General features: G+C 41.9%; 4 protein-coding genes and 1 pseudogene across 14 annotated transcripts; 4 read left to right on the top strand and 1 right to left on the bottom strand.

Annotated features, from left to right (window-relative positions):
• The first annotated feature begins 701 nt into the window (after positions 1–701).
• Positions 702–4,816, top strand: LOC127261610 (protein WVD2-like 7). 10 transcript variants are annotated; one of them, XR_007840935.1, is made up of 8 exons: positions 702–1,106; positions 1,612–2,435; positions 2,517–2,918; positions 3,017–3,081; positions 3,438–3,512; positions 3,814–3,910; positions 3,982–4,052; positions 4,374–4,816. XR_007840935.1 is itself a non-coding variant. In XM_051289881.1 (8 exons), exons 2-7 carry the CDS (start codon positions 1,698–1,700, stop codon positions 3,985–3,987), a joined length of 1,383 nt encoding a protein of 460 aa, XP_051145838.1. In that variant the 5' UTR covers positions 702–1,283; positions 1,612–1,697; the 3' UTR covers positions 3,988–4,034; positions 4,374–4,816. The 10 variants fall into 10 exon arrangements, 1 of the variants encoding a protein (XP_051145838.1); XR_007840934.1 differs by having other exon boundaries at positions 702–1,169; XR_007840938.1 differs by having other exon boundaries at positions 702–1,283; positions 2,517–2,909.
• A 185-nt stretch (positions 4,817–5,001) lies between these two features.
• Positions 5,002–12,308, bottom strand: LOC127261658 (formin-like protein 8; annotated as a pseudogene).
• Positions 12,309–13,418: 1,110 nt separating this feature from the next.
• LOC127261612 (metalloendoproteinase 5-MMP-like) lies at positions 13,419–15,248 on the top strand. The gene has a single exon (XM_051289883.1). It carries the CDS (start codon positions 13,940–13,942, stop codon positions 15,122–15,124), a length of 1,185 nt encoding a protein of 394 aa, XP_051145840.1. The 5' UTR covers positions 13,419–13,939; the 3' UTR covers positions 15,125–15,248.
• A 1,856-nt stretch (positions 15,249–17,104) lies between these two features.
• LOC127261869 (protein JINGUBANG) lies at positions 17,105–18,982 on the top strand. The gene has a single exon (XM_051290293.1). The coding sequence runs from the start codon at positions 17,602–17,604 to the stop codon at positions 18,865–18,867; it is 1,266 nt and encodes a 421-aa protein (XP_051146250.1). The 5' UTR covers positions 17,105–17,601; the 3' UTR covers positions 18,868–18,982.
• A 453-nt stretch (positions 18,983–19,435) lies between these two features.
• LOC127261755 (uncharacterized) lies at positions 19,436–23,830 on the top strand. 2 transcript variants are annotated; one of them, XR_007840980.1, is made up of 8 exons: positions 19,436–19,775; positions 20,028–20,158; positions 20,420–20,457; positions 20,548–21,323; positions 21,975–22,055; positions 22,459–22,521; positions 23,030–23,403; positions 23,488–23,830. XR_007840980.1 is itself a non-coding variant. In XM_051290115.1 (7 exons), exons 1-7 carry the CDS (start codon positions 19,722–19,724, stop codon positions 23,084–23,086), a joined length of 1,200 nt encoding a protein of 399 aa, XP_051146072.1. In that variant the 5' UTR covers positions 19,436–19,721; the 3' UTR covers positions 23,087–23,486. The 2 variants fall into 2 exon arrangements, 1 of the variants encoding a protein (XP_051146072.1); XM_051290115.1 differs by lacking the exon at positions 23,488–23,830 and having other exon boundaries at positions 23,030–23,486.
• The last annotated feature ends 40 nt before the right edge of the window (positions 23,831–23,870 follow it).

Raw genomic sequence — 23,870 nt, 5'->3', positions numbered from 1 at the left:
AATCAATAAGATATGGCTCTGATACCAATAGTTATGAGAAAATGAGAAAGAAAGTAAATAAAACAGATGTTTTACGTGGTTCGGTGACGGTGTGTCAACCTACATCCACGGACAGGAACCGAAGAGATTTTATTATACTATTCAGAGAGTTACAATCATGTTATACGACTAAGAACCATAACTATCTGTTTATAAACACCCAAAATACCCTAAACTCTAAGTCTATTTCTTATTAATTAGGATAAGTCCAAAATGAACTCTGCCCATTGAAATAGACCTTTTGCTTTGGTTTAGGTCGGGTATCAAGTCAGGTTTTAACATTAAAAAATATTATTTTTAAAAAATATATATTTTTCATTATATATTATTTTACTATCAAATTTGTTGGAAATTCATCTTAAAAAAAAACTTACCCTTAGTATTACTGTAGGAGTGAGGGGCACCAGCAAGAGAGTGACAAAGCACTAGTTGTAATTCTTGTTTAATCCTTTAGAATGAATTATCTTAAATACATATACGTACCAGGCTCCTCTTTTGAGACAAACATGCGAGCAGCCAGCCATTTATTTATTTATTTTTATTAATTTAATTGTTTTCTTTAATTAATTAATTAATTACCCGTGCCCTGGCCGTTTCTACCTCCGCCAATTCATTACTATTAATCAATTATTGTCATCGTAGTATTCTTATCGATCCAAACGGTCTAGCACGTGCGGCCGCCATTCATGATTCATCATCTCATCTCATCTCATCTCATCTCATCTCCCTTCGTAAGTAAGCTTCTTCTTCGAGTTCCCCCGTTGCACTGCTGCTCTGCTGACTGCACTACAGCAACTGCACAAGTGGGTAGTGGGCATCTGGGGAAGCAGCTCTCTCTATCTACCAAACCAACCCTCTTCAATTCTTAGCCTTCGACGTGCACTTGTTTCTTTCACCTCTTCAACACCTCATCTCCATCTGCTATTTATCTCCCTCCAAAATACGAATTCTCATCTATTTCATTGGCTTGAGTATGTGCGTACCTACGCTGGTTTGGCGAAACGTGCAGTTCACACATTTTGTAAATTAATTCAAGTTTGGGTCGGATCTCCGAGTTTAGCCGCAAGGTTCGTACTCGTTTGTTACTTTCCCCACTTTAAGGGCGAATCGGCTTCGGAAAGGAGATCAAGGCACTCAACTTGCTCATCTCACTATTATTTGCGTCTCTTGTTGGTTTTCTTTGACTGTTCATGTGCGTTTGCCTTTATGTGATGATTGAGGACCAGATGCAGACAATTATCAGTGTATGTAACTGTGAAAACGCTGTAATGCTCTTGATGATTGCTGTGGTAGGAACACGCAGCACATGTCCCTTGTCTAATTTTGTCTTCATTAGGTCATATTTCTTTCAATTTGATTGGTTCTAAATACTGATGATTAGGCTATGGGGCTCAATTTTGTGATAGATATCATATAGTATATGAATGATCCTTGTGGATATAGAAAAATCAATGGATGATGTTTAATTTAAGCAATTCCCTTGAAAAAATAAGGCACTGAAATTTTGTTCTACGAATAGCTGGAGTTTCTTACAGTTTTTTTTTTTTAATCCTAATTGTTTGTTCCTTTCAGGTTCCTAATTGTCTGCCGTTTTAACATTAACTTATTGGGATTGTGAGCTGGAAGTAAGTTCGTTCAGATTTCAGCTTTTGAAGCAGATGGATGGGCCTGTAAATTCTAGTGCTAGGCTAGAAGTGTCTGTTTCTTTTGGTAAGTTTGAGAATAATGGAGTTTCTTTGGAGAAGTGGTCATCATTCTCACCAAATAAGTATTTGGAGGAAGCTGGAAATTTATCAACACCAGGGTCAGTGGCACAGAAGAAGGCATATTTTGAAGCTCATTACAAAAAGAAAGCTGAGGAATTGGAGCAGGAAAAGTTGATGGGCTGCCCTGTTCTTCTGAGCTCAGATATGTCAAGAAATGAATCTTATGCCATTAGTTTACCTGAAGTTGATCAGGAATTTAGTGTACTGAATGAGGAAAGATTGGTAGAAGAAATTGCGCAGGAGGCCCACATGACCCCTTTGACAAATGGCTCAACCATTGTTTATGAAGCTGAGGATGATTGTGCTAGATTGCCTGTGGGTGTCGAGGGAGGATCCTTTGTAAATGTTTCTGCTGATGCAATCAGTTTAGAGGAGGAAAAAGAAGATGCAGCTGTGGTTGTGAAGTGTGGAAGCCCTGCAGTAGATGAAACTAAAGATGACATGAATGGTAATGTGGAAGGGGCTAAATTAGACATTAGAAGATATGTTCAACCAATCAGGCCGGAGACTTTTCAAAAGGGCTCTCAAGAAACTGTGAAAAACACTTCAGGAAGGAAAAATGGAAATGAACAATCAGGTAGCTCAAGAAAACAAAATTCCAAGTTAAATGCATGGAATGCCGCTGATAAGGTAAAACTGATCTTACATGGCTCCATTCAACTATATCCCTTGAATTCTTCATTTACTTTCTTAGTGTTTTCTGAAATTTAGGCAACACCAAGTAAAAAAGAGAAAACGTTGGTTGGGAAAACGAAGAAAATTGGACCGATTCCAGTCAAACAATCAGAGACTTCCTTTCCTAGATATTCAAAGCCATTATCAGAACCAGCACCTACATCTGCCTCTAAAACCTTCAGAAAGCCGGTGCATGGATCGCAACTTGCGAGTAGCAAGAATTCTCAGGTTGGAGAAAGCAGAAGAGCAGCTCCAACATCCCTGCACATGTCTATGAATTTGGGCTCTGCCAAGTCTTTGTCTGCTATATCTGCCACAAGGAAGTCTTTGATAATGGAGAAAATGAGGGATAAGGACATTGTTAAGCCAGCTTTCAGGACTTTCCAGAATCAGAGAAACGATTCTATCTCTGATGGAAAACATGCTAAGGTAAAACAAGTGAGTATCATACTGCTGAAAGTTATCTTATTCTTCATCTATACATGCTATGAGTTGCATATAGCTTGTTCTGACATTTGGGTAGAATATTTTCACAGATGATGTCCACCTCAGTTGACCTGAAGAACTCTGCTTCTAGCACGCCAACACAAGGAAATGCAGGGTAAATCCTAAACCTCAGTTGTCAGAGCGGTAGTGGTTTAGATTCAAATCTAGAAGGATAGGATCCTTGAACTTGTATATGCAATTATTATTATAAGAATAAGTCTAAAAACAATGATAATGACCTGTTCCAACAGTAGTCAAGAAAGAAGATGTATGTGTAAATATGTGTGTATATGTATGTATGGGCGTATACGTAGCAGCCGCCTTTTCTCAGATGGTGAATATATATCTTTTTTTAAAGCAGTACAATGCCATCATTTTCAAATGCTGTTCTTGATGTCTTAATGTTTATTATGTGTATCTTACTGTGGTCCTTTGGCTCTATATTTCACCGATTATCCATCTAAAATGTAGATTGAGGAGGGGTTCTGAAAAGCAGGCTACTCAAAGGAGTCAATTGGGAACTCACTCAAAACCTTTGTGCAAAGGGTGAGATTTTGAAGTCCCTTCTCTAACCAACGGCCATGCAGACATTTAAGTTTACAGTGCATTTGGTGGATATAGTTCTTTTATAGTTTCTCTTAATTGCAAAACTTGTTACATCATTTTGCCCTAAATAATTCCTCAATTGAGGTAGACGCCTCCGTTTAAAGTTGGCAATGAGCATATGAAATTGCACAAAATTCCCCAAATATTGGAGCTGTCAATTGTCAATTATCAAAGATTCTACCATTCTTTTCTCCAGCATGGGAATCTGTAGTTTTTATCCAAGAAATTAACTTCATGTTAGATCATACAGAAACCCTGCACTGGATATGAAAAGTAAGGCTGCCTTCTCACCTGCTGCTCGCATGAGAAGTGATGGAAAAGCTGAAAAACCGAAAGAGGTAATTCTGAGACTCATACCCTACCTGATATTCCTTCAACTCAATCATGTAACTAAGCAAATTTGAAACAGTTGTAAAGAAGTTGGAGGCAGGATCAATTGCCAGAGAAGCAGGAAATACTAAGGTTATTGCTAAATTTAAGGTATTTTCTGTGTCAAAGATCATGATAATTGAATGACATGATTTTACTCGTTGAAGCATAACTCAAATTGGCAAGAATATGGGAGAAGGGGTGAGGTGAAAATAAGTTTATGAACCCTCATGTTCTTGCGTCCTAACATAGTTAAAATCACTTAGAAAGCATCTTTGTGTAATTTAATGTTCACAATCTTGCATTCGCTTACAATGACAATCTTGTTTTGAATTCAGAGGAAATAGTTATCGGAGTTCTTTATACTTGGATATCGTTCACTCTATATGAGATATTGATTATGATGCTGAACATATAATCTTGTTCCATCAGGATAGGAAATATCAATCCGGAAAGGCAATGGGCGATGAAGCAGGCATTGTTCTCTGCAACTAGCCCGGGTTTAGACTGTCAACTATTCCCTTCCTTATAAAAACAAAAAAATACAGGGGCATAATTAGTAAAATCACAAAACTTGTAAAGTTGCAGTGTGCATTGAGATGGAAGTTACTTACAGTTACCACCCCTGGTTGAGGTTGAATCAATAGAGCATCGTGCCCCCCAAAATTTCCAGATTCAGGGAAAACGAGAACTGGATATTAATGTGAACAGCAGCAGAACCAGAGTAGGTCTCGGCTGCTATGTATGTATATCTCTTGAGCTTAGGAGGTAGTGCGGAGAAACTGTTGTCTGTTTCATCTCAGCTGCTTGGGAGCTTGAGAGCTTGTTTGTGTACGTTCAGTTAAAATTTTGTATTAGTTTGTACATGAACGGCAGCTGCTACCTACACACATATATATATATATATATTGTTGAGTCTGTTTTCAGACTTGTGTTCATCTGAATTCCCGAGTGATATGTACAAATTACTTGTACTGTATGTCAGTCAGTGTGCAGTAAATAGCAGCAGAGTGCATTAAAAACAGTAGTAGACTGTTGCAGCCGATTCCAAAAGACCACAATGCTGCTTTTCAGAAACTCAAAGTTACAACAGCTGATGCAGAGCAAATTGTACAGTATTTCTATCTCTATGCTTGTCAATAATAATAATAAATAAATCAATAAACAAATACTAGTATCAAATACCACTGTGAGTCTCTCTCTGTTTCATTTTAGCATTTCATTACCTCACGATCGATCCTCCTCTTCCTGTGAGACTCGCCTGAATCCTCCTCCTCCTCCGACATGAAATTCTCCGGTAGCTTTGGGAACCTCAACACCCTGGGACTGGGGAGCAAGGGGTGTCCTGATTCTCCTCCTCCCCCTACAGATGCAGATGATGGTGGCGGTGCTGTAGGTCTTTTCCTCCTCCTCCTCCTCCTGTCCAGATCTCTGGCAATGTCCTCACAGACGCCATCAAGCATCTGCATAAAGTTCTTCATTGTAACAAACAGCTGCAGTGGATTCTCCTTCCGCTTCCGCTTCTGCTTCTGCAGCAGGGAGTCCGAATCCGAATCCGACGATGGATAGTAATAATCCCTGGTTTCCTTTGCTAGCTGGACCACCCTCTCCTGGTCCTGCACCACTACTTCCATCTCCAGCTCCGCATTGCGAAGAAAGGCTCTCATTGCCCCTGCAAACGGCCCCTTGTTCTCGGCCAAGTGTTGCTGTATCTCCGCCAACCGTGCTCCTAACATCAGCCCTGTTTTGGCAACCACATCACCATCCAGCAAGGCCGCCTTCTTCACGTTAGGGAATTCCGCGCTCAACTCACCAATTACGGGCAGGCCCAGCATCATGTACGTGTACTCCTCCTCCTCCTTATCCACTTCCGTTTCTATTTCTATTTCTAATTGTTGAAACGTGGCTTGGATTTAGCGGTCTACTCGATTCTAAACTAAAGCGAAAGGCTGTTTTAATTGGTAGGGTTCTTTTTGGGCTTATCCTAATTAATAACAAATGGTTTTAGGGTTTAGGGTGTTTTGGGATGCTTATAAATAGATAACTATGGTTCTTAGTCGGATGACATATTGTAAATCTCTGAATCAGTATAATAAAATCTCTCCGGTTCCTGCCCGTGGACGTAGGTTGACACACCATCACCGAACCACGTAAAACCTCTGTGTTCTTTATTTGTTTTCTTTATCGTTTTCTCATAACAAGTGGTATTAGAACCATATCTCATTGATTGAAGATGTCTTCGTATAAGTTTGATCTGGAGAAGTTTAATGGGTCGAATGACTTCACGCTCTGAAAGGTCAAGATGAGGGCACTTCTGGTTCAACAAGGATGTGCGGCTGCGTTGGAGAGAGAAGACAAGTTTCCTAAAGACACGAAGGAGGAGGTAAATAAAGAGATTTTGGCAAGGGCTCATTCCATGATCTTACTGTCAGTTACTGATGAGGTGTTACGGGAGGTTGTAGATCAGACAACGGCTTTTGGGTTATGGAATAAACTGTGTGAGAAGTACCAAAACAACTCTCTCACGAACAGGTTATATCAGAACCAACGTCTTTACACCCTCCGGATGTCCGAAAGTACTCAGGTAAAAGATCATTTTGATACCTTTAACGGTGTCATTCTTGATCTTCAAGGAGTTGAGGTTAAAGTAGATGATGAAGATCAAGCCCTAATTTTATTGTGTTCACTACCTGGTTCATATGAGAATTTTGTAGATACTATGCTATATGGTAGAACTACAATTTCTGTTAATGATGTGAAAGATGTCCTTATGTCCAAAGAATTGAAAAGAAAGGTTTCTGGAAGAGGGTAGTTCTGGTTCAGGTCTGTTTGCAGGTAGGGGAAGACCACAGGAGAGGGGTAACGGGAATGGGAGGCCGCGATCAAAATCAAAATCCTCTAGCAAAGTTAAGTGTTATCCTTGCAAGGAGAAATGACACGTTAAAAGGGATTGTCCACAAAAGAAGGGAAATACAAAAGTTGATTCTAGTAACAGTGGCAGCAGTGCTGCTGTGGTACAAGACAGTTCTGATGATGGGGACTTTGGTGAAGTTCTGACAGCGTGTAGTGCAAGTACTGCTAATTCCTGGATTATGGATACCAGTGCTTCTCACTATATGACGTTCTCTCGTGATCTACTCACTTCTTTTAAAGAGTGGAATGGAACGGTGAAGTTAGGTGATGATGGGGTTCTAGCCATAAAGAGGAGCGGGGTAGTGCAGATAAAATTGCATGACGGTACTGTCAGGAAATTTGACTGTTGGTATGTTCCTGAACTCAGAAAGAATTTGATTTCTCTTGGCACCTTAGCCAAGAATAGTTTAAAATATCATAGTGAAGGTGAGTGGGTGAAAGTCCTGAAAGGTGCGCTGGTAATGATGAAAGGAAAACTGCAGCATGGAATTTATTTTCTACAGGGCAGTTCAGTGATGGGAACGGCGGCGGTATCCCAGTCCTTGGATAAACATGATGACAGGACAAATTTGTGGCACCGGCGATTAGGTCACATGAGTGAGCTAGGGTTGTCTGTGTTGAGCAAGCAGGGTTTATTTGGTGGAGATGTGATAGGTAAAATTCAATTCTGTGAGGCTTGTGTAAAAGGGAAGCAACGCAGGGTGAGGTTTAGTACCGGTCATCACACTTCAAAAGAAATTCTGGAGTATGTTCATTCAGATCTACGGGGTCCCTCTCCGGTGAAATCGCAGGGCGGGTGTTCTTACTTTGTCACTTTTATAGATGATTATTCGAGAAAAGTCTGGTTGTACTTTCTAAAGACTAAAGATGAGGTGTTTTGGAAGTTCAAGGAGTGGAAGACCATGGTTGAAAAACCGACGGGTAAACAGGTCAAGACTCTAAGAACTGATAATGGGTTGGAGTTCTGCAACGCTCCATTTGATGATTTCTGCAAGAAAGAAGGTATAGTGAGGCACTGCACTGTACGACACACACCACAGCAAAATGGAGTTGCAGACCCTCATGGCGCGTGCTAGGTGTATGCGCATATTTGCTAGCTTGTCTAAGCAATTCTGGGCTGAAGCAGTAAACACTGCTAGCTATCTGGTTAATAGATCTCCATCAACTGCAATTGACTTCGTAATCTAAGAATATTTGGATGCCCTGCATACGCTCATGTGAATGATGGTAAGCTGGAGCCGAGGGCGGTAAAATGCATATTTCTAGGGTATGCAACAGGAGTAAAAGGTTATCGACTGTGGTGTACAGAAGGTAAAAATCCTGGTAAATTTCTTATTAGCAGAGATGTAACCTTTGATGAATCTGCTATGCTTGATCAGAGTAGAGGTTGTGAAGTACAAAAAAATTGTGGTGCTAACCAGAGGGTGGAGTTTGAGACTCCTGACAGAGTTGTGTTAGAGGAAAAGCAGCAGGATAATACTATTGATCAATCCGATCAACCAGATCAGTCAAAATCTTAAGGGAAACCGGTTGAGGGGGAAGCTGAGCAAGAAAGGGAAAGAGAAATATTCAGAAACCAGCTAGGTTTGCAGGATGTGTCAATACTTGTGACATGGATTATGTTGCTTATGCACTAGCGGTTGGTGATGATCTTGGCTCTGATGAGCCAAAGACATATAAAGAAGCTGTGACGAGTAAAGATGCAGAAACTTGGATTATGGAAATGAATGAAGAGATGCAGTCTCTTGAAAAGAACAAGACTTTGGGATCTTGTTGCACTACCAAAAGGGGTGAAGCCAGTGGGATGCAAGTGGGTCTTTAAAAGAAATGAGGGAATTCCTGGTGTTGAACCTGCTAGGTTCAAGGTGAGACTGGTGGCAAAAGGGTTTTCACAGAAGGAAGGAATCGATTACCATGAAGTCTTTTCTCCTGTGGTGAAACACAAAACCATTCGGGTTCTTTTGGCAATGGTGGGTGCTTTTGATCTGGAGCTGGAGTAGCTTGATGTAAAAACAGCATTCCTTCATGGTAATCTAGAAGAACAGATTTACATGTCTCAACCGGAGGGGTTCTACAGTTCTAAAGGGGACACAGGTATGCTTGTTAAAGAAATCTCTGTATGGCTTGAAACAGTCTCCGAGGCAATGGTACAAGAGATTTGACTCATTCATGGTGTCCAATGGTTATACTCGTAATCAGTTTGATAACTGTGTTTACTCGAAGAAAGTTTCTACTGATTCCTTTGTGTATCTGCTGTTGTATGTGGATGATATGTTAATTGCAGCTAAGAACATGGCTGTAATTAATGACTTGAAGGCTCTACTATAGTGTGAGTTTGAGATGAAGGATTTGGGTGCGGCAAAGAAAATACTTGGTATGGAGATCTAGCGTGATAGAGAAGCAAGACGGTTATGGGTTTCTCAAGAAAAGTATATTGAGAAAGTTTTGCAGGCATTCTCTGTTGATCAGTCCAAACCGGTAAGTACCCCTTTGGCGGCACACTTTAAACTTGATCGAAGCACTATACCGGCTACAAATGAAGAGGTTAGTTACATAAAGACGGTTCCATATTCAAGTGCAGTTGGAAGTCTTATGTATGCGATGGTATGTACGAGACCGGATCTCGCTTATGCGGTTAGTATGGTGAGCAGGTTTATGGCTAATCCAGGTAAAGCTCACTGGGGAGCTGTAAAGTGGATCTTGCGATATTTGAAAGGAGCGTCTGATATTTTTCTGGTATATGATGATAAAGGCCATAGTGATGATCTTGTCGGCTATGCAGACTCTGATTACGGGGGTGACTTGGTGAAACGAAGATCACTAACTTGTTTTATCTTCACTCTGTTTGGATGTGCAGTCAGTTGGAAGTCTACTTTACAACCTACGGTTGCATTGTCGACGACTGAGGCGGAATACATATCAATGACTGAAGGTATTAAGGAGGGTATCTGGTTACATGGTCTGGTACAGAGTTTGGGTCTGAAGGTGGAAAAACCGGTGTTATTCTGTGATAGTCAAAGTGCTTTGAGTTTGGCTAAAAATCCAGTGTATCATGAGAGAACCAAACATATTGATGTAAGGTTGAATTTTATCCGTGATGTTCTGGAGGAAGACAAGTTTTATATTCAGAAAATAGCTACAGAACACAATCCAGCTGATATGTTGATAAAGGCGCTACCAACGGAGAAGTTTGAGCACTGCTTGAACTTGGTGAATATTCGTAGGAGGTAAAGCCTTCTCGGGGCATCTGGCAGGAAGGAGACGACTGAGAGATACTGACGAACCTTTGGCGATTGGAGAAACTCCAAGTCAATGTGGAGATTGTTGAAACGTGACTTGGATTTAGCGGTCTACCCGACCCTAAACCAAAGCGAAATGGCTGTTTCAATTGGCAGGGTTCCTTTTGGGCTTATCCTAATTAATAACAAATGGGCTTAGGATTTATGGTGTTTTGGTATGCTTATAAATAGACAACTATGGTTCTTAATCGGATGACATATTGTAAATCTCTGAATCAGTATAATAAAATCTCTCTGGTTCCTGCCCGTGGACATAGGTTGATACACCGTCACCGAACCACGTAAAACCTCTGTGTTCTTTATTTGTTTTCTTTCTTGTTTTCTCGTACACTAATTCCCGATCATCATCATCCCTAATTCTATTATTACTATTATTATTATTATTATTATTATGTTTATTGCGAATGCAGCAGCAGCGCTTCCCTTCTGCCCGAACCACTTCTTGCACCACGAATTGGAAAGGTTCGTCAAAGCGCTGAGGTCAAATGGCATAATTTCTCCCTCTCCCTAGCCGGTTCCCAGCCTTTGGTACCCTGAGCTCCTTGCAGGCTGATTCAAGGGACTCCAAGTCTTCCTTGACTCGCGAAACCTCCAGGTTGTACTTTGATCTGGCGAGCGTAGCGGCGAACCGCGCAAAGGCAGATGGAACGGCTGTACGGAGACGGTGTAGGAATGATTCAGCATCAGCAACCCTTGCGGGATCTCCCGCTGAATGAGAGGATTTGAGAGGCCTCCTCTTTGCTTGGAGCAATGCTGGCAAGCTTTTGTAGTGCATCAGCGTTGAGGCCATGACCCTCGTCAAGTGCAATCATGATCTCCTTGCCTGCTGCAGCTGAGGGATTTAATCACACTTGCCGCCTTTTGGGATCTAGGGGCATCAAGGACGAAGATGTGCGAATCTCTTCCCGGAGATCTCGTCTTCCTGGCAACATATCCATCCAAACAGAGCCTCCATAACACACCATCATCAAACCTACAAGACCCACACGCGGTCCCTTTTGGGAGTAGTACTAGAGATGGCTGTCTTGGCAACGTTGATGGCATCATCGTCATCATCCCGGTGGATGGAAGTGACAGCGAGGGAGGTCTCTGCATGATGATGTGATGTTGCTGTTGCTGTCCCCAAACACGGCTCTGGGAGGTTGAGGAGTTTCCCCTAAGCAAGGGGACTTGTTGTACAGACGGCTTTCTGCTGGGCTTAATCTGATCTCTATCTCTATATCTCCATCTATGTCACTAAGAGTTGTTGTTGTTGATGGATAGTCCTTGTCCTGCTGCTCCAGGTTGAGGAGGTTGAGGTTGTTGGTGAAGGTTCCTCCAGTACAGCACATCCAACACATTCTCATCAACGATGAACCCCTTGGGGTGGGTACGGAGAGGATTTCCGATGGTTCAAACCTAATACAAACACCATTTCTCTGGTATCATGTTAAGAAGGGATCTGGGCATCCAACCTAAAACCAATTGGTAATAGGTGGAGTGGCCTTCACCCTTATATATTAGGGGAATTTCCACACATTTAGCAATGTGGGACAATATTCAACACCTATGGCCTTCCCCACGGCAGCTTGTCGAGTGGATGATGATGATGATGATGATGATGATGATGATGATAAGTTTGGCGGAGGAAGAGGAGGATGAGGATAGAAAGTTGGGATGGTTGGCGGGGAGTTTGTTGATTGGGAAAAGGATTGAGCAGGGAGGGAGAGGGAGAGGATCATGTGAAGGTGGATGAGCAGTGGGCAAATGATAAGAATTGAGGTACTACTAGTAAAGGGAAAGTGGTGGGAAGCCATGGGGAAATGGATGGTGAATGGACGTTGGAAAGAACTCAAGGAAGATTTTCATGGGCAGAGGACGGGAGAAGGGTGGATTCTTATGATCATTGCTTGCTTGCTTAATCAATTAATTGATGTGGTCATGATCAGTGAGTGGTGAGTGGAGTGGGGTGTATCATCGTCTGTATCAGTGTGTTTGTATTTGTGTGTATCTTCTCACCTCATCTCATCTCATCTCATCTCTCTGGTTTGGATTTCTGAAGTGAGTGTTGTTTATCTATGTTATCTGTCTCTGTCAATAATAAAATGTAATAAATTAGATGGGGAACTGGCTGGGAAGTTTAGGGTTGGCAGTTAATTAGTTTGATCAAATTAAGAATGGAGAATGAAGAAGAAGAAGGGATAATGGTGGATCAGGTGGTTGATGGATGGTTGGTGGGGGTGTGTTAGTTGGTTAAGAGGGGAGGGGACCGGAGGGTGGTGAATCAATGAGGACCCAAACTCAGGACTCGGCAGCTCAGCTACTGAGTAAGTAACGAAGCAAGAAAGCAAGCAACCAGTTATATATACATATATGATGTGCGTGTTGTTATAAGAAAGTAAGATTGAGTTTGCCTATCCAGAAGGAATATATGTGATCATGGCTGGCTGGCACTCGGGACTTCACTTAGCCTAGCCAGCCCAGCCTCACCTTCACCCTCTTGCTCTCTTCTCATATCAACATCTCATTAGTATTTTCCAAGAGATTATGTATATACATATGGTGACTATGGAAATGGGAATGGGAATGGGATATTGGGATGTCTTTCTATATAATGTGTTGACATTTATGTTCATGAAGGAAAGAAGTTAGGGTTAGGACCCACTGCCGTCACTGCAACTATTCATTCGATTCCAGCATCACCCGGAGAAACATCTATATGTGTATAAACAAATTAAATAGGACATACCTTTGATTCTGAGCAATCTTTCTATTACTTTTCCATCAACATGACTGACATCGACGGCCAGAACATGAACCTCCTTATTAAAGATTCCATGCCCTTGCGTTTTGTTTAGAGGGACAATCAATTTCAATCTTCAACTATGTATTATTATTATTATTATGACAACAGAAGAAAATATATTTATGAAGACGATTTGACATTGGCAGTTAATCCAAGGATGGGTTGGATTATTTGTTTGAAGATGGAAGGATGGATCGATCGGGGCCTGGTAGTGCTAGTGTAAATAGAACAAGTAATACATGATACAGACATACAGCCACGGAGCCACCCCATATAAAGCATTAGCCCACTTTCAGTCTGTTTGTTTGGTTCCAACTCAATAATCCTGCTGCAACTTCTTGTTTACACACCACAATTATTTATTTATTTATTTATCTATTTGTTTAAATGCGTGTGCGTGTGTCACAAAAAGTATTACAGAAACAGGTTAACCAACATAATACGAAAGTTGACATTTCTAATATCCTAGGCGAATTAATTAATAAGAGTAAGGTCTTCGTGGCACGTAATTGAAAAGTCTTGCGCAACAACTTAGACGAAGCTAACTAACTAGCAGTAGCAAGTAACAACCTCCCTCAGACCAGATATCTAATTGGCTGACTCTCGATCGTAGTAGCTTAATAATTTATCGTACTAGTATATCAAAATTAATTAAAAGCTGACTAAGTCCGAGTCGACGAACTGACCTGACAGATTAATATTGTTGAATCAGTTGTCCGGCTGGCTGGACTGCCTCTCTTTCTTCCCCACACCCACACCCACAGCCACACGTTAATTAAACCGACTTATTAGAACTTAACTACAACAACGTACGTCACCACCACCATCATCATCATCATCATCGTCGTGTTGTTTTGTACTAGAACCCGAACGATCGAGTTCAAGTATCAAACAGGGGGGTTTTTATTAATTAAGCAAGCTCTGCCACAGTTCAGCTCCTGCCTGCCGACACAGACAGACGGATCACATACTATTTCATTCCTAGTACATAATAATACACCATGACACGACCTCACACCAGCATCAATAATCCTTCTCTTTCTCCTCCTCCAAATCCAAATCGGTTATTGTTGTTGCTGCTGCTGCTCACAGTGCTCTCAGATATCTCCACTGATCAGCCAATCATCAAGCCTGCCTCGGCCCACTTCTTCCCCAACATCTCCTCCATCCCTCCCTCCCTGATCCCCAAGCCCAACTCTTCCATCTGGGACGCCTTCAATGGCCTCGCCGGCTGCCGCAAAGGCCTTCAAACCCCGGGCCTATCCACCCTCAAGAAATACTTCCAGCGCTTCGGTTACCTCAACAGCTCCGGCGATCACGATTTCTCCGACGAATTTGACGACTTCCTCGAATCCGCGGTCAAGAGCTACCAGCTCAATTTCAACCTCGACGCCACCGGCGAACTCGACCCCCCCACGCTGCGGCACATCGTGCTCCCCCGCTGCGGCAATCCGGACGTCGTCAACGGCACCTCCACGATGATGCGCAGGCACAACGCCGGCACCGCTGCTGGCCTCGGCACAGTGGCGCACTACTCCTTCTTCCCGAATCGCCCGCGGTGGCCCAGGAGAAGAAGCCGCCTCACCTACTCCTTCGACAACGAGCTCTCCGACAGGGTCCGGGGCGTGTTCCAGCGCGCCTTCGAGCGGTGGTCGGAGGTGACGCCGCTGACGTTCGTGGAGGCGGGCGGCGGCCGCACCGACATAAGGATTGGGTTCTTCAGCGGGGAGCACGGCGACGGGGAGCCGTTCGACGGCGTGCTGGGGACGCTGGCGCACGCCTTCTCCCCGCCGGCGGGGGTATTCCACTTGGACGGCGACGAGAATTGGGTGGTGGACGGCGGCGATCTCCGGAATAGCCCGGCGGGAGTGGACCTGGAGTCGGTGGCGGTGCACGAGATCGGGCATCTGCTGGGGCTGGGGCACAGCTCGGCGGAGGAGGCGATCATGTACCCGTCCATCACGTCGGGCACCCGCAAGGTGGAGCTGGCGGGCGACGACATCGCGGGCATCCAGCAGCTGTACGGCTCCAACCCTAATTACGTCGCCCCGGGGGCTCCGGGCGTGACCCCGACCGGCCAGTCGGACTCGGATACGGGTGGCGGGGCCCACCAGCTGCAGCGGGGCCCTGGACTGGCGCTGCTGCTGCTTCTCGGATTCCTGTCGTCGTCGTTGCTGTTGTTATGATATTTATTATATATAGGATCATGATTACAGGCAGGGGCAGGCATACGCACATTACATACATTCTCGTATCGTGTATACTTATTTGTTACTCCTTATTTTTTATTGAATTCATTGCGTTCTTATATATATATATATGATTGGATTCATCTTATTTACAGATGAGATCGACGAGTGATGATGGATGTTTTTTGCTCTTCCACATTATTACATTGATGGTTGGGTTCAATTAACAATTAGTACAGTCATTAATTAGGCAGCATGAAGATCCATTAGGGGTGTGTTTGTTTTCTTGGATTCTCCTTCAAATATACTATTCATCATATAACTATAACTGTTCAAATTCAAAATTTTTATTATTTATATTTCTAACTCAAAAATCAAAGCCAGACAAACACACCTTAGATGTGCCTCGTGCCATAAAACAGTAGCTCTCTCGTCTTTGCTCCAAGGCCAACCATTAGATCAGTCCTGCAAATAAACTAAAGTAAAACATAGACGTTGTTTTTCTTAGTAAATATACGGTTCGGCCCAAGTCCTTTAGGTTGGCCCATTCGAGGCCACACAGATGCAGGCCTTTACTAGAACTAGAACTAGATTGGATGAATCCAACTAATCTAGTATTAAGAAATTTGTACTACCTCCGTCCCATATATGGTATCTGCTACTATACTGTACACACGGTATTTTAGAAAGAGTGTAATTAGTAGATAATTAAAAATGTATTAGTGAAAATAATTATCCTATGAATAATTATAAATTAAGATTAAAATAACTAATTAGTTTAATTAAAATTTAAAAAAAAGTAAAATTAAAAAGTTTAAAATGAAATTAAAGTGTATAATCATTTTCCAGAAAATAAAAGTGACATGGTACGTGGGACGAGCAGAAACGGCAATGTGGAAATGGTATGCGGGACGGAGGGAGTATTAAAGTTCCGTACACACAGGGTAAACCCCGATTGAACCTAATACTTTACAAATTAAGTCTGAAAAATAAGTCATACTAAGCCAATATATGACCTGAAATAAAGACGCGCAAGGATTGGATAGGACAAAGGAAAATTTGGGCAAAGTCGCCTCTGGCTTGGCCATAAATGACCAACAGCGACTGCTGCCTTTTCCCCCCTCCAACTTGAATTCCATTTAAATTCAAAAATAGATTATAATGGTTCGTTCGCATATATTTTGATTTGAAGGTATTTTAATATTTTTAATTTTTTCTTTGAAGAGTAAAATTAAATTGTAGCATGAAAAATATTTTATAGATATATAATCCTTTTAAATAAAAATAGTTATTAAATATAATATTTATTTTAAAAAATACATAATTCGAAAATAAGTAGTGCTTTTGGGGGGAGAATTAAACTATGGGTATGGGTTGTCAAATAGGATTACAACAATTTTTATATATTTATTAATTAATTATTTTAATTGTATGTATGTCGCTAGACTAGAAGAGGAGATTGGAGGGGGCTGGCGATTGGCTACTTGGCCAGTTGGAGTGTGGTTTTCTATCTCCGCCGCAATATATTGACCACCGACTGACTGAATCTCAATATAATCGGGCCTCTTTGTTTTTGGCCCAGCTCTATTCAACTCCTCATCAAATGGATGGAAGAATACATGCTATAAATTGAAATAATGATTGTACTTTATTAAAGTAAATAAACTAAAATAATCTTATAAGAAAATTAAGTCAATATTATTCTTTTTCACTAATTCAACAATTTGTGACTGTCTGATTGTGCGACTAAATACTTGACGCAAACACAATAAGAAACCCTATAAACGTCCGTCTAACACACGTGTCCAGTCCAGTCCAGAGCCAAAGTACTCGGGGGATAAAAATAAAACAAATACTATTTATACAAGAGCTTCTTATCGCCATCTAAGAGCATAACTTTAAGAGGATGTATGATCAATTACATGTATGTCTGATGTTGAGGCATGGGAGTGGGAGAGAGGGCAGGGACGAAGAAGTTTCCTCCAATATGTTGTTGTGGTTGTTTTAGTGAGATAGATCGCGGTCACCCAGGCCAGGGGCGCTTTCTTTTTGTCCATTCCTTCCCTCCTTCCTCAGGGACCTCAACTCTCTCTCTCTCTCTCTCTCTAGATATGCATAAATGTCTTGTTCCAACTTGCATCCCCCACCCCGCCGTTTACAGGCAGGCAAGGCAGAGGCCGCCAGCTAGCCTACAAATGAATCTGCAATCATCTTCTTCATTTTCACACCTGCACGACTTCTTTATTGACTCTCATCAAATCAGATCATATTCCCTCCTACTGCTAGTAGGATCATATTTCATAGCAACTATTTCATTCATTCCACATAACAAACACTCACTCCCTCTTCCATCTCTGCTCTGCTCTATTCTATATAAGTGACTCATTCTCACTCAGTTTTCTCCAATCCACACCAACTTCTTCTTCTTCTTCTTCTTCTTCTTATTTTCTTCTACGCTGGAATAACCACAAAGTATGGTCAGACTTTTCCATTCAAATCAACTCCGAGATTCCCACAACTTCCCTTTCCCTCTCGATCCTACTCCTAATCCTCCGTCTTCCCTCTCCTCACAGTCCAGTCTCCAATCCCTTCCTTCCTTGTCACCCCTCCCTTCTTCCCAGTCCCACCAACCCCCACCCACCCACCACCACTGCTTGGCCACACTCAGAGCCCGCTCCTACATTTTCTCTCTCGCAATCGCAGCTAAACGCCTCTACGCTGGCGACTCCGACGGCCAGCTCCGAACATGGGATCGAGATCCCACCTCCTGCAATGAACACCCCATTGCAGCCAACCTCAGCGCCGTGAAATCCATTGCGGTTGTAGGCGCCAGAATCTTCACAGCGCACCACGACCACAGAATTCGCGTATGGAGAATTGATTCCTCACAGCAGCAGAAGCACAGATTGGTGGCGATCCTCCCGACGCTGGGCGACCGGTGTTCGCGTCTCTTCTCCGCAAAGAACTACGTCAAAGTCCGGGGGCACAAGAGATGCACGTGGGTGCATCACGTGGACGCCGTCTCGGCTCTCGCCGTGACGGCGGACGGGTCGCTGCTGTACTCCGTGTCGTGGGACAGGACGCTCAAAGTGTGGCAGACGTCGAGCTTCAGGTGCCTGGAGTCCGTCCAAAACGCACACGATGACGCCATAAACGCCGTGGTGCTGTCCAGGGACGGCACAGTGTACACGGGATCGGCGGACAAGAAAATCAAGGTGTGGGTGAGAGTGGCGGGGGAGGGCAAGGGCAAGCACTCCTTGATTGCGACTCTGGAGAGGCACAAATCGGCGGTGAACACATTGGCCTTGAGCAGCGACGGCTCGACGCTCTTCTCGGGCGCCTGCGACCGGTCGATCATCGTCTGGGAGAGGGAGACGAACGGCGTCGGCCATATGGCGGTGGCGGGGGCGCTGAGGGGGCACACCCAGGCGATCCTGTGCCTGGCGATTCATGCAACTGCGGGGGGCGGGGATTCCGATTTGGTGTGCAGTGGGTCGGCGGATCGGACGGTGAGGATTTGGCGGAGGGGGGTGATGGGTGACTACGCGTGTTTGGGAGTGCTGGAAGGGCATGCGAGTCCGGTCAAGTGTTTGGCTTTGGCGGCGGACTCCGACCCCGACTCGGCCCACGCCCAAGCCCAAGCCCAATCCTACCTGCTCTACAGCGGCAGCTTGGATAAGGAAATTAAGGTCTGGCAAGTTAGGGTCCCTGACTTGCTTGGTGGATTGAATTTGAAGTGACTATGTCTATACTATCTGTTGAAGAGGGCCATTAATTAAATTACTCGCACGGCAAATTAGTCAATAGACTATGTAATATATTTTCACATGTACACGAATTATCATATGACTTCAATATTTGTCGATGCCAATTATGGGGAACTTGGGAGAAGATTTTATTTGGCTTCGCTCCAAGTTGGACTTTGCAAAGTTATAACAAATCTAAAATTTCTACACTTACAACTATTATATATATATATATATATAAATAAATACTGCCTAGAAATTTATTGGTATAAAACATAAAATTAATATATACTAGAAATATTTTTAGATATACCCATAGAATATAAAAGTATTGGGCTGATTGTTGACTGCTGGCCAGACTACAACATAGAACTGGACGCAATCCCAACTAGCCCACTACAGTAGGTTACCTTCATAGCCCAGGCGAGTTACGCTTCAAAATATGAACCCAGCAGCGAAGTTATATATACAGCCCAGGCGATTGTTAATTAATTATAAGCCCCGCAAACTTGCAGTTGTCGGAATCCCAAAAAGTTGGGTCGACTACCGGAGTCTTGGATGGGCTTGCGCTGCCCGCCATTTTGATGCCGAGTGCTCCAACGAGTTCATAGCACGCGCCATGCTTGTACTACTGTCGGGTTAGCTTTCGCGTTTCGGCTCCAGCAAAGCAATTTTCGGCCTCTGTTTCTCTCTCTAAACATGGCGAAACCCTAATCCGCCCTTCCATTTGGCGGACGACAAATCTCGGTTACCGAGTCCTGATTATATGTTTCTGTGTCGATTTTTCATTTCCATTCAAGTGTGATTCGCAAGTTCTGCTGAATCCCTAACACCGTTTGCAAGATCAAATGTCGGAATCTTCAAGATCTCGAGTTACCATTACCCTCGGACGCACCGGGCAGGTAATTCTTTTAACAGCTTTCTAAAAGTCGCAGTAATTTATTCAAGCGATTTTGGAATGCATTTCTGAGGGTATTTTGAGTATGTTCGTTCGTATGGGAGGTCATATGAGAGTCCGTGTGTGCGCGCTTGAATATCATTGATATGTGACAATTTGGTTGAGCTTAAAACAGTGGGTTTGATTGCTTTTAAAAGAACAACCAGGATTACGATGCATACTCTTCGTGAGCATTTAGATTCTTTCTTGTTTATAGGTAGTTAAAAGAGATGGGGGTGAGATGGATAGGTCTTTTACTGATTTGCATCCGGTGGCGGGAAGCAAAAGGTCGGTTCATGAAAGGCTTGGAAATACGGTAGATTCATCTGCCCAAATCACCAACAAAAGGTTTGTTTTGATTGATTATTTGATATTCAATTATCTACTTTGAAAATTCTAGAATTTGTTAACATACTTGACAGTATTACCTTTCATGTTGATTTATGTACTGGTATGTCTAAATATTATTTGTTTTTGGCATTTTGCTGAAAAATGGTTTAATAAGGTGGTACTTCACTTAGCTAATCCTAAAGGAACTAGACAGTATATGTGTGGTGTTTGACCAATAAAGGATATAGAAGACATAATTTCTGTAATAATGATTTGCAGATTGCGGGGTGATGGTAGAAATGCCAATGCTTCTTCTGGTAATTGGCTTGTATTTAATATTCTTTATTGTTGTTTGAGTTTTGGTTGGTAAATAATCTGCAAATTTTGGTGATTTCAATTGAATAAAGACATCCATCTTAGCAAGGATGATCTCCGGTACAAAATCATGAAAAGAAATATGCTGAAGCAGAGTCAAAATAACCAGCAGAATGGTCTGGATCTCCGCAATATTCTGTCAAGGCCCTCACAATCTTCTACAAATAGCATATCTTCACGGGGGAGGATACCTGCGTCAAAGGATAGCCGACTGCAGAATTTAGAGCCAATGGAAGGCAGACAGTACTCTATAGAGACCAATGATGGTAGACATTCACTGCCCGTCACCCAAAGTATGAGCCAGCACATACCTGAATTTCGGGTTCAGCATGCACCAAATCATAGGAAACAGAACACCCTGGAAGCCACTGGAGGTGGGGGAAACATTAATATGGAAAAAGATGTTGGGAATCGTGTTCCTGAGTCTAGTTATCCTGGTATGATGCGAGATTTACCCGGAATGAGAGCTCCCAAGTCAATGGACAGAATGGAGTCAGGTATTAGTTCTTATTCTCCATGGACATTGGATCGGTTGAGGCAAAGATCACCTGATGAATCTTTTGCAACAAGTAGAGGTGTGACTGCACCAAAAAGGGATGATGAACTGCAAATGAGATATGCTGTTAGGCCATATGATGATGCTAGGAAAAATTCATACGTTTCAAAAGATGTTTTGGATATTTCGAGACCCATGAGTTCATCTCACTTGAGTAAAATGGCTCCACCAGTTGGACAGATGAAGCCTATGGCACCAATCAACCCTATACTTCCTGCATCTGGGAATTTTCTGCAGAAAAGCTCATATGGGGTGCCGTTCTCTTATTATTTATTACTTTTTTCTTCCCTAGACTCTTTATTTCTTTCTTTATTTTTTTTTAATTATCTTGGCATATATTAGAGTTGATGTGATCATCCATTGTGGTCAATAAAATTGCAATGCCTAATTTACTTGGATTATTTGAAAGGATAAAATTGATAATTTTAGAGAGATGAAAGAAACTGAAAGTTCTTTTTTTAAATTTGAACTTCATAAACCAATTGCATATTTCTCAGAAATTGAAATAATGGATTATATGTGCATGGAAGGTTCACTTTTCTGAACATGAGAACATCCTAGCTTTCCCTCTGCACTTAATATTATTGAGCTCCTACTTTGATTGTTTTATTAGGCCCAAAGAGTTTGCACCTTTTAAATGACCTACTTGAAAAAATTTATTATATAAGTTCCACAATTTATCTGTGTCCAGTTGCTAGGATGACCCTTTCTTCAATAGTTACTGGTAGAATTCCACAGATTTGTTATCCTTCTTACAAATATGTCAAGTATATTAATATTGCAGTGTTAAATACACATAAGAATTCCGAAAGACGAAGGAAGAATTGAAATATCTTAGAATATATGTGATTGTATCATCAAGGTCAATTTGAATGCGTTGCCAACTGGGTTCTATGCTTGCAGGTGGATGATCAGGTTACTGTTGAGAGCTTTTTGCGTTCATTGGGTCTTGAAAAATATACTATTCTCTTTAAGGCCGAGGAAGTACGTAATCTTATGTGATATTTTAACTGCTTTGTACCTTTACTGTTCTGCATGGAGTTTCTCTTCGCTTCCCTTCTACCCTTCTTTAATGCCCCAGTCATTACACTTTAAGAAAGTGAAGAAGCAGTCAATTTACCGTCCTCATGAATGCATAAATAAAAGGGCTTAAGTGAATTTGCCTGGCTCGGATGAAAACTATTTGCTGTTAGTCTCAAATGATTCACTTTTAATGTGGAGTCAATATTTTCATGTCCATTTTCTGCTGCAGAGGCCATTGCCAATTCTAAATGCCTGCTCTTTCTTCCTTGTGTTTATCAGCTATGCTAGTGAATAAACAAAATATTATGTAACTTGAGAAATTTGATGATCCTTATTAACAATTTGAAGTTGATCCCTTGTGCAGGTGGATATGTATTCTTTGAAACGGATGACTGAGAGAGACCTAAAAGAAATGGGATTACCCATGGTAATACTCTAACTTTATTTAATGTTATGCATGGAATGTAATCTGTCTTGAGCTTGTCAGAGCTTTTGAATTCGCAAAGCTACCTATAAGCTTAAAACTAAAAAGCGAAGTACAAGGATGTTTAGATTTTTTGTGTTTCATTAACATTGGCCCTAGATAATCCTTCATTATTTCAAATGTTGGGTGTTCTTGCCGATTTTAGCTATATGTTTGACCGTTAACTAGATAGGAAGAATTTTTTATGGTGTGTTTGTTTGTGGGTTAGGGTTTTTGGGTTTGGATTTTTTAGTAGTAAAAAGTTGAATTTGAATAGTTGTTTGATATGATATAAATAGATGTTGATGTGATATTTTGAATGTAAAATAAATTTGTAGTATAACCCAGCGGGAGGCTCGCACGACGGGCTATTAGCTCAGTGGTATATAAAAAAAAAAGTTAAAGCTTTGCTGTATTTGCTTCTTTGGATAAGATATTACACGCATTCTTATTGAAGGCTAACTAATCCCAGGGACCAAGGAAGAAAATCCTGCTTACGTTACAGCCGCGTCAAAAACAGGAAGCTTGATGGCTGTACATGTTGCAGATTTGTGGTGCAGTTTCATTGTTTTGCTATTTTCTCCGAGAGTTTGGCCATTAAATGATCAATATGATGATTCCGCAGCTTCCTAGCTTAATCACTATGGTCAGTATTGTCCATGCATGGGATGGAAGTACATTCTATATCCTTTATATGTATGTAAGAGTTTCTTCTCATGATTTTGTTTCAATGGTATCTTTATGTGCCATATGAGGAGCCACATTCCTTTGATAACACTACACAAACATGCGGAAATCTGCATGTGGTGGTGATTACTTTGATGGCTTCTTGCTAACAAGTTAAAGGTATCACTACTGTAAGCGTATTGTAAGTGCCTTGATTGTGCTAAATAGCCATTATATCATTTTTGCTTATGCTTTTGCTTGTAGATAGTGGACAAAACACGATGATTTCTCTTTGTTGGAAGTCATTTCTCTTATGCGCATGGATAATCTATGCATGTTTTACTAAATATGATCGCCCAGCCCACCCCGTGTCCGTGCTGTGTGCTGTCTATTGGATGGATGATGTTAAGTGGCTTGGCTTCCTTGACCAGATTACTTTCATTGCCTTGATCAAAGGCTGCATCTGCATGCGTGTTTGTTTATTCATTCGTTCCACTTGCATGGTATTAGGTTGTGTGCGTGACTGCTATGATGTGAAGTAATCCGTCACCGAACATGGACATTGTTAGTTTTATATATACAATGAATTCTCGATTTTTATTTTTTATTTTTAAAATATGTAAGGCATTGATTAGTATTCTCCCATC

This window comes from Andrographis paniculata, unplaced genomic scaffold, assembly GCF_009805555.1.
Source record: "Andrographis paniculata isolate CXL003 unplaced genomic scaffold, ASM980555v1 Contig64END, whole genome shotgun sequence".
NCBI classification, from domain to species: Eukaryota; Viridiplantae; Streptophyta; class Magnoliopsida; order Lamiales; family Acanthaceae; genus Andrographis; species Andrographis paniculata.
Note: the sequence above shows the minus strand (reverse complement) of the source record. Positions and strands in the feature narration are given on the sequence as shown.

Excerpts from the sequence above, each read along its gene's own strand:
- LOC127261869 (XM_051290293.1), top strand. The coding sequence starts at position 17,602 with ATGGTCAGACTTTTCCATTCAAATCAACTCCGAGATTCCCACAACTTC.
- LOC127261610 (XM_051289881.1), top strand. The coding sequence starts at position 1,698 with ATGGATGGGCCTGTAAATTCTAGTGCTAGGCTAGAAGTGTCTGTTTCT. Across the intron at positions 2,436-2,516 it reads CATGGAATGCCGCTGATAAG|GCAACACCAAGTAAAAAAGA; the intron begins GTAAAACTGATC and ends TCTGAAATTTAG. Across the intron at positions 3,513-3,813 it reads TCAAAACCTTTGTGCAAAGG|ATCATACAGAAACCCTGCAC; the intron begins GTGAGATTTTGA and ends ACTTCATGTTAG.
- LOC127261755 (XM_051290115.1), top strand. The coding sequence starts at position 19,722 with ATGTCGGAATCTTCAAGATCTCGAGTTACCATTACCCTCGGACGCACC. Across the intron at positions 21,324-21,974 it reads TGCAGAAAAGCTCATATGGG|GTGGATGATCAGGTTACTGT; the intron begins GTGCCGTTCTCT and ends CTATGCTTGCAG. Across the intron at positions 22,056-22,458 it reads TTCTCTTTAAGGCCGAGGAA|GTGGATATGTATTCTTTGAA; the intron begins GTACGTAATCTT and ends TCCCTTGTGCAG.
- LOC127261612 (XM_051289883.1), top strand. The coding sequence starts at position 13,940 with ATGACACGACCTCACACCAGCATCAATAATCCTTCTCTTTCTCCTCCT.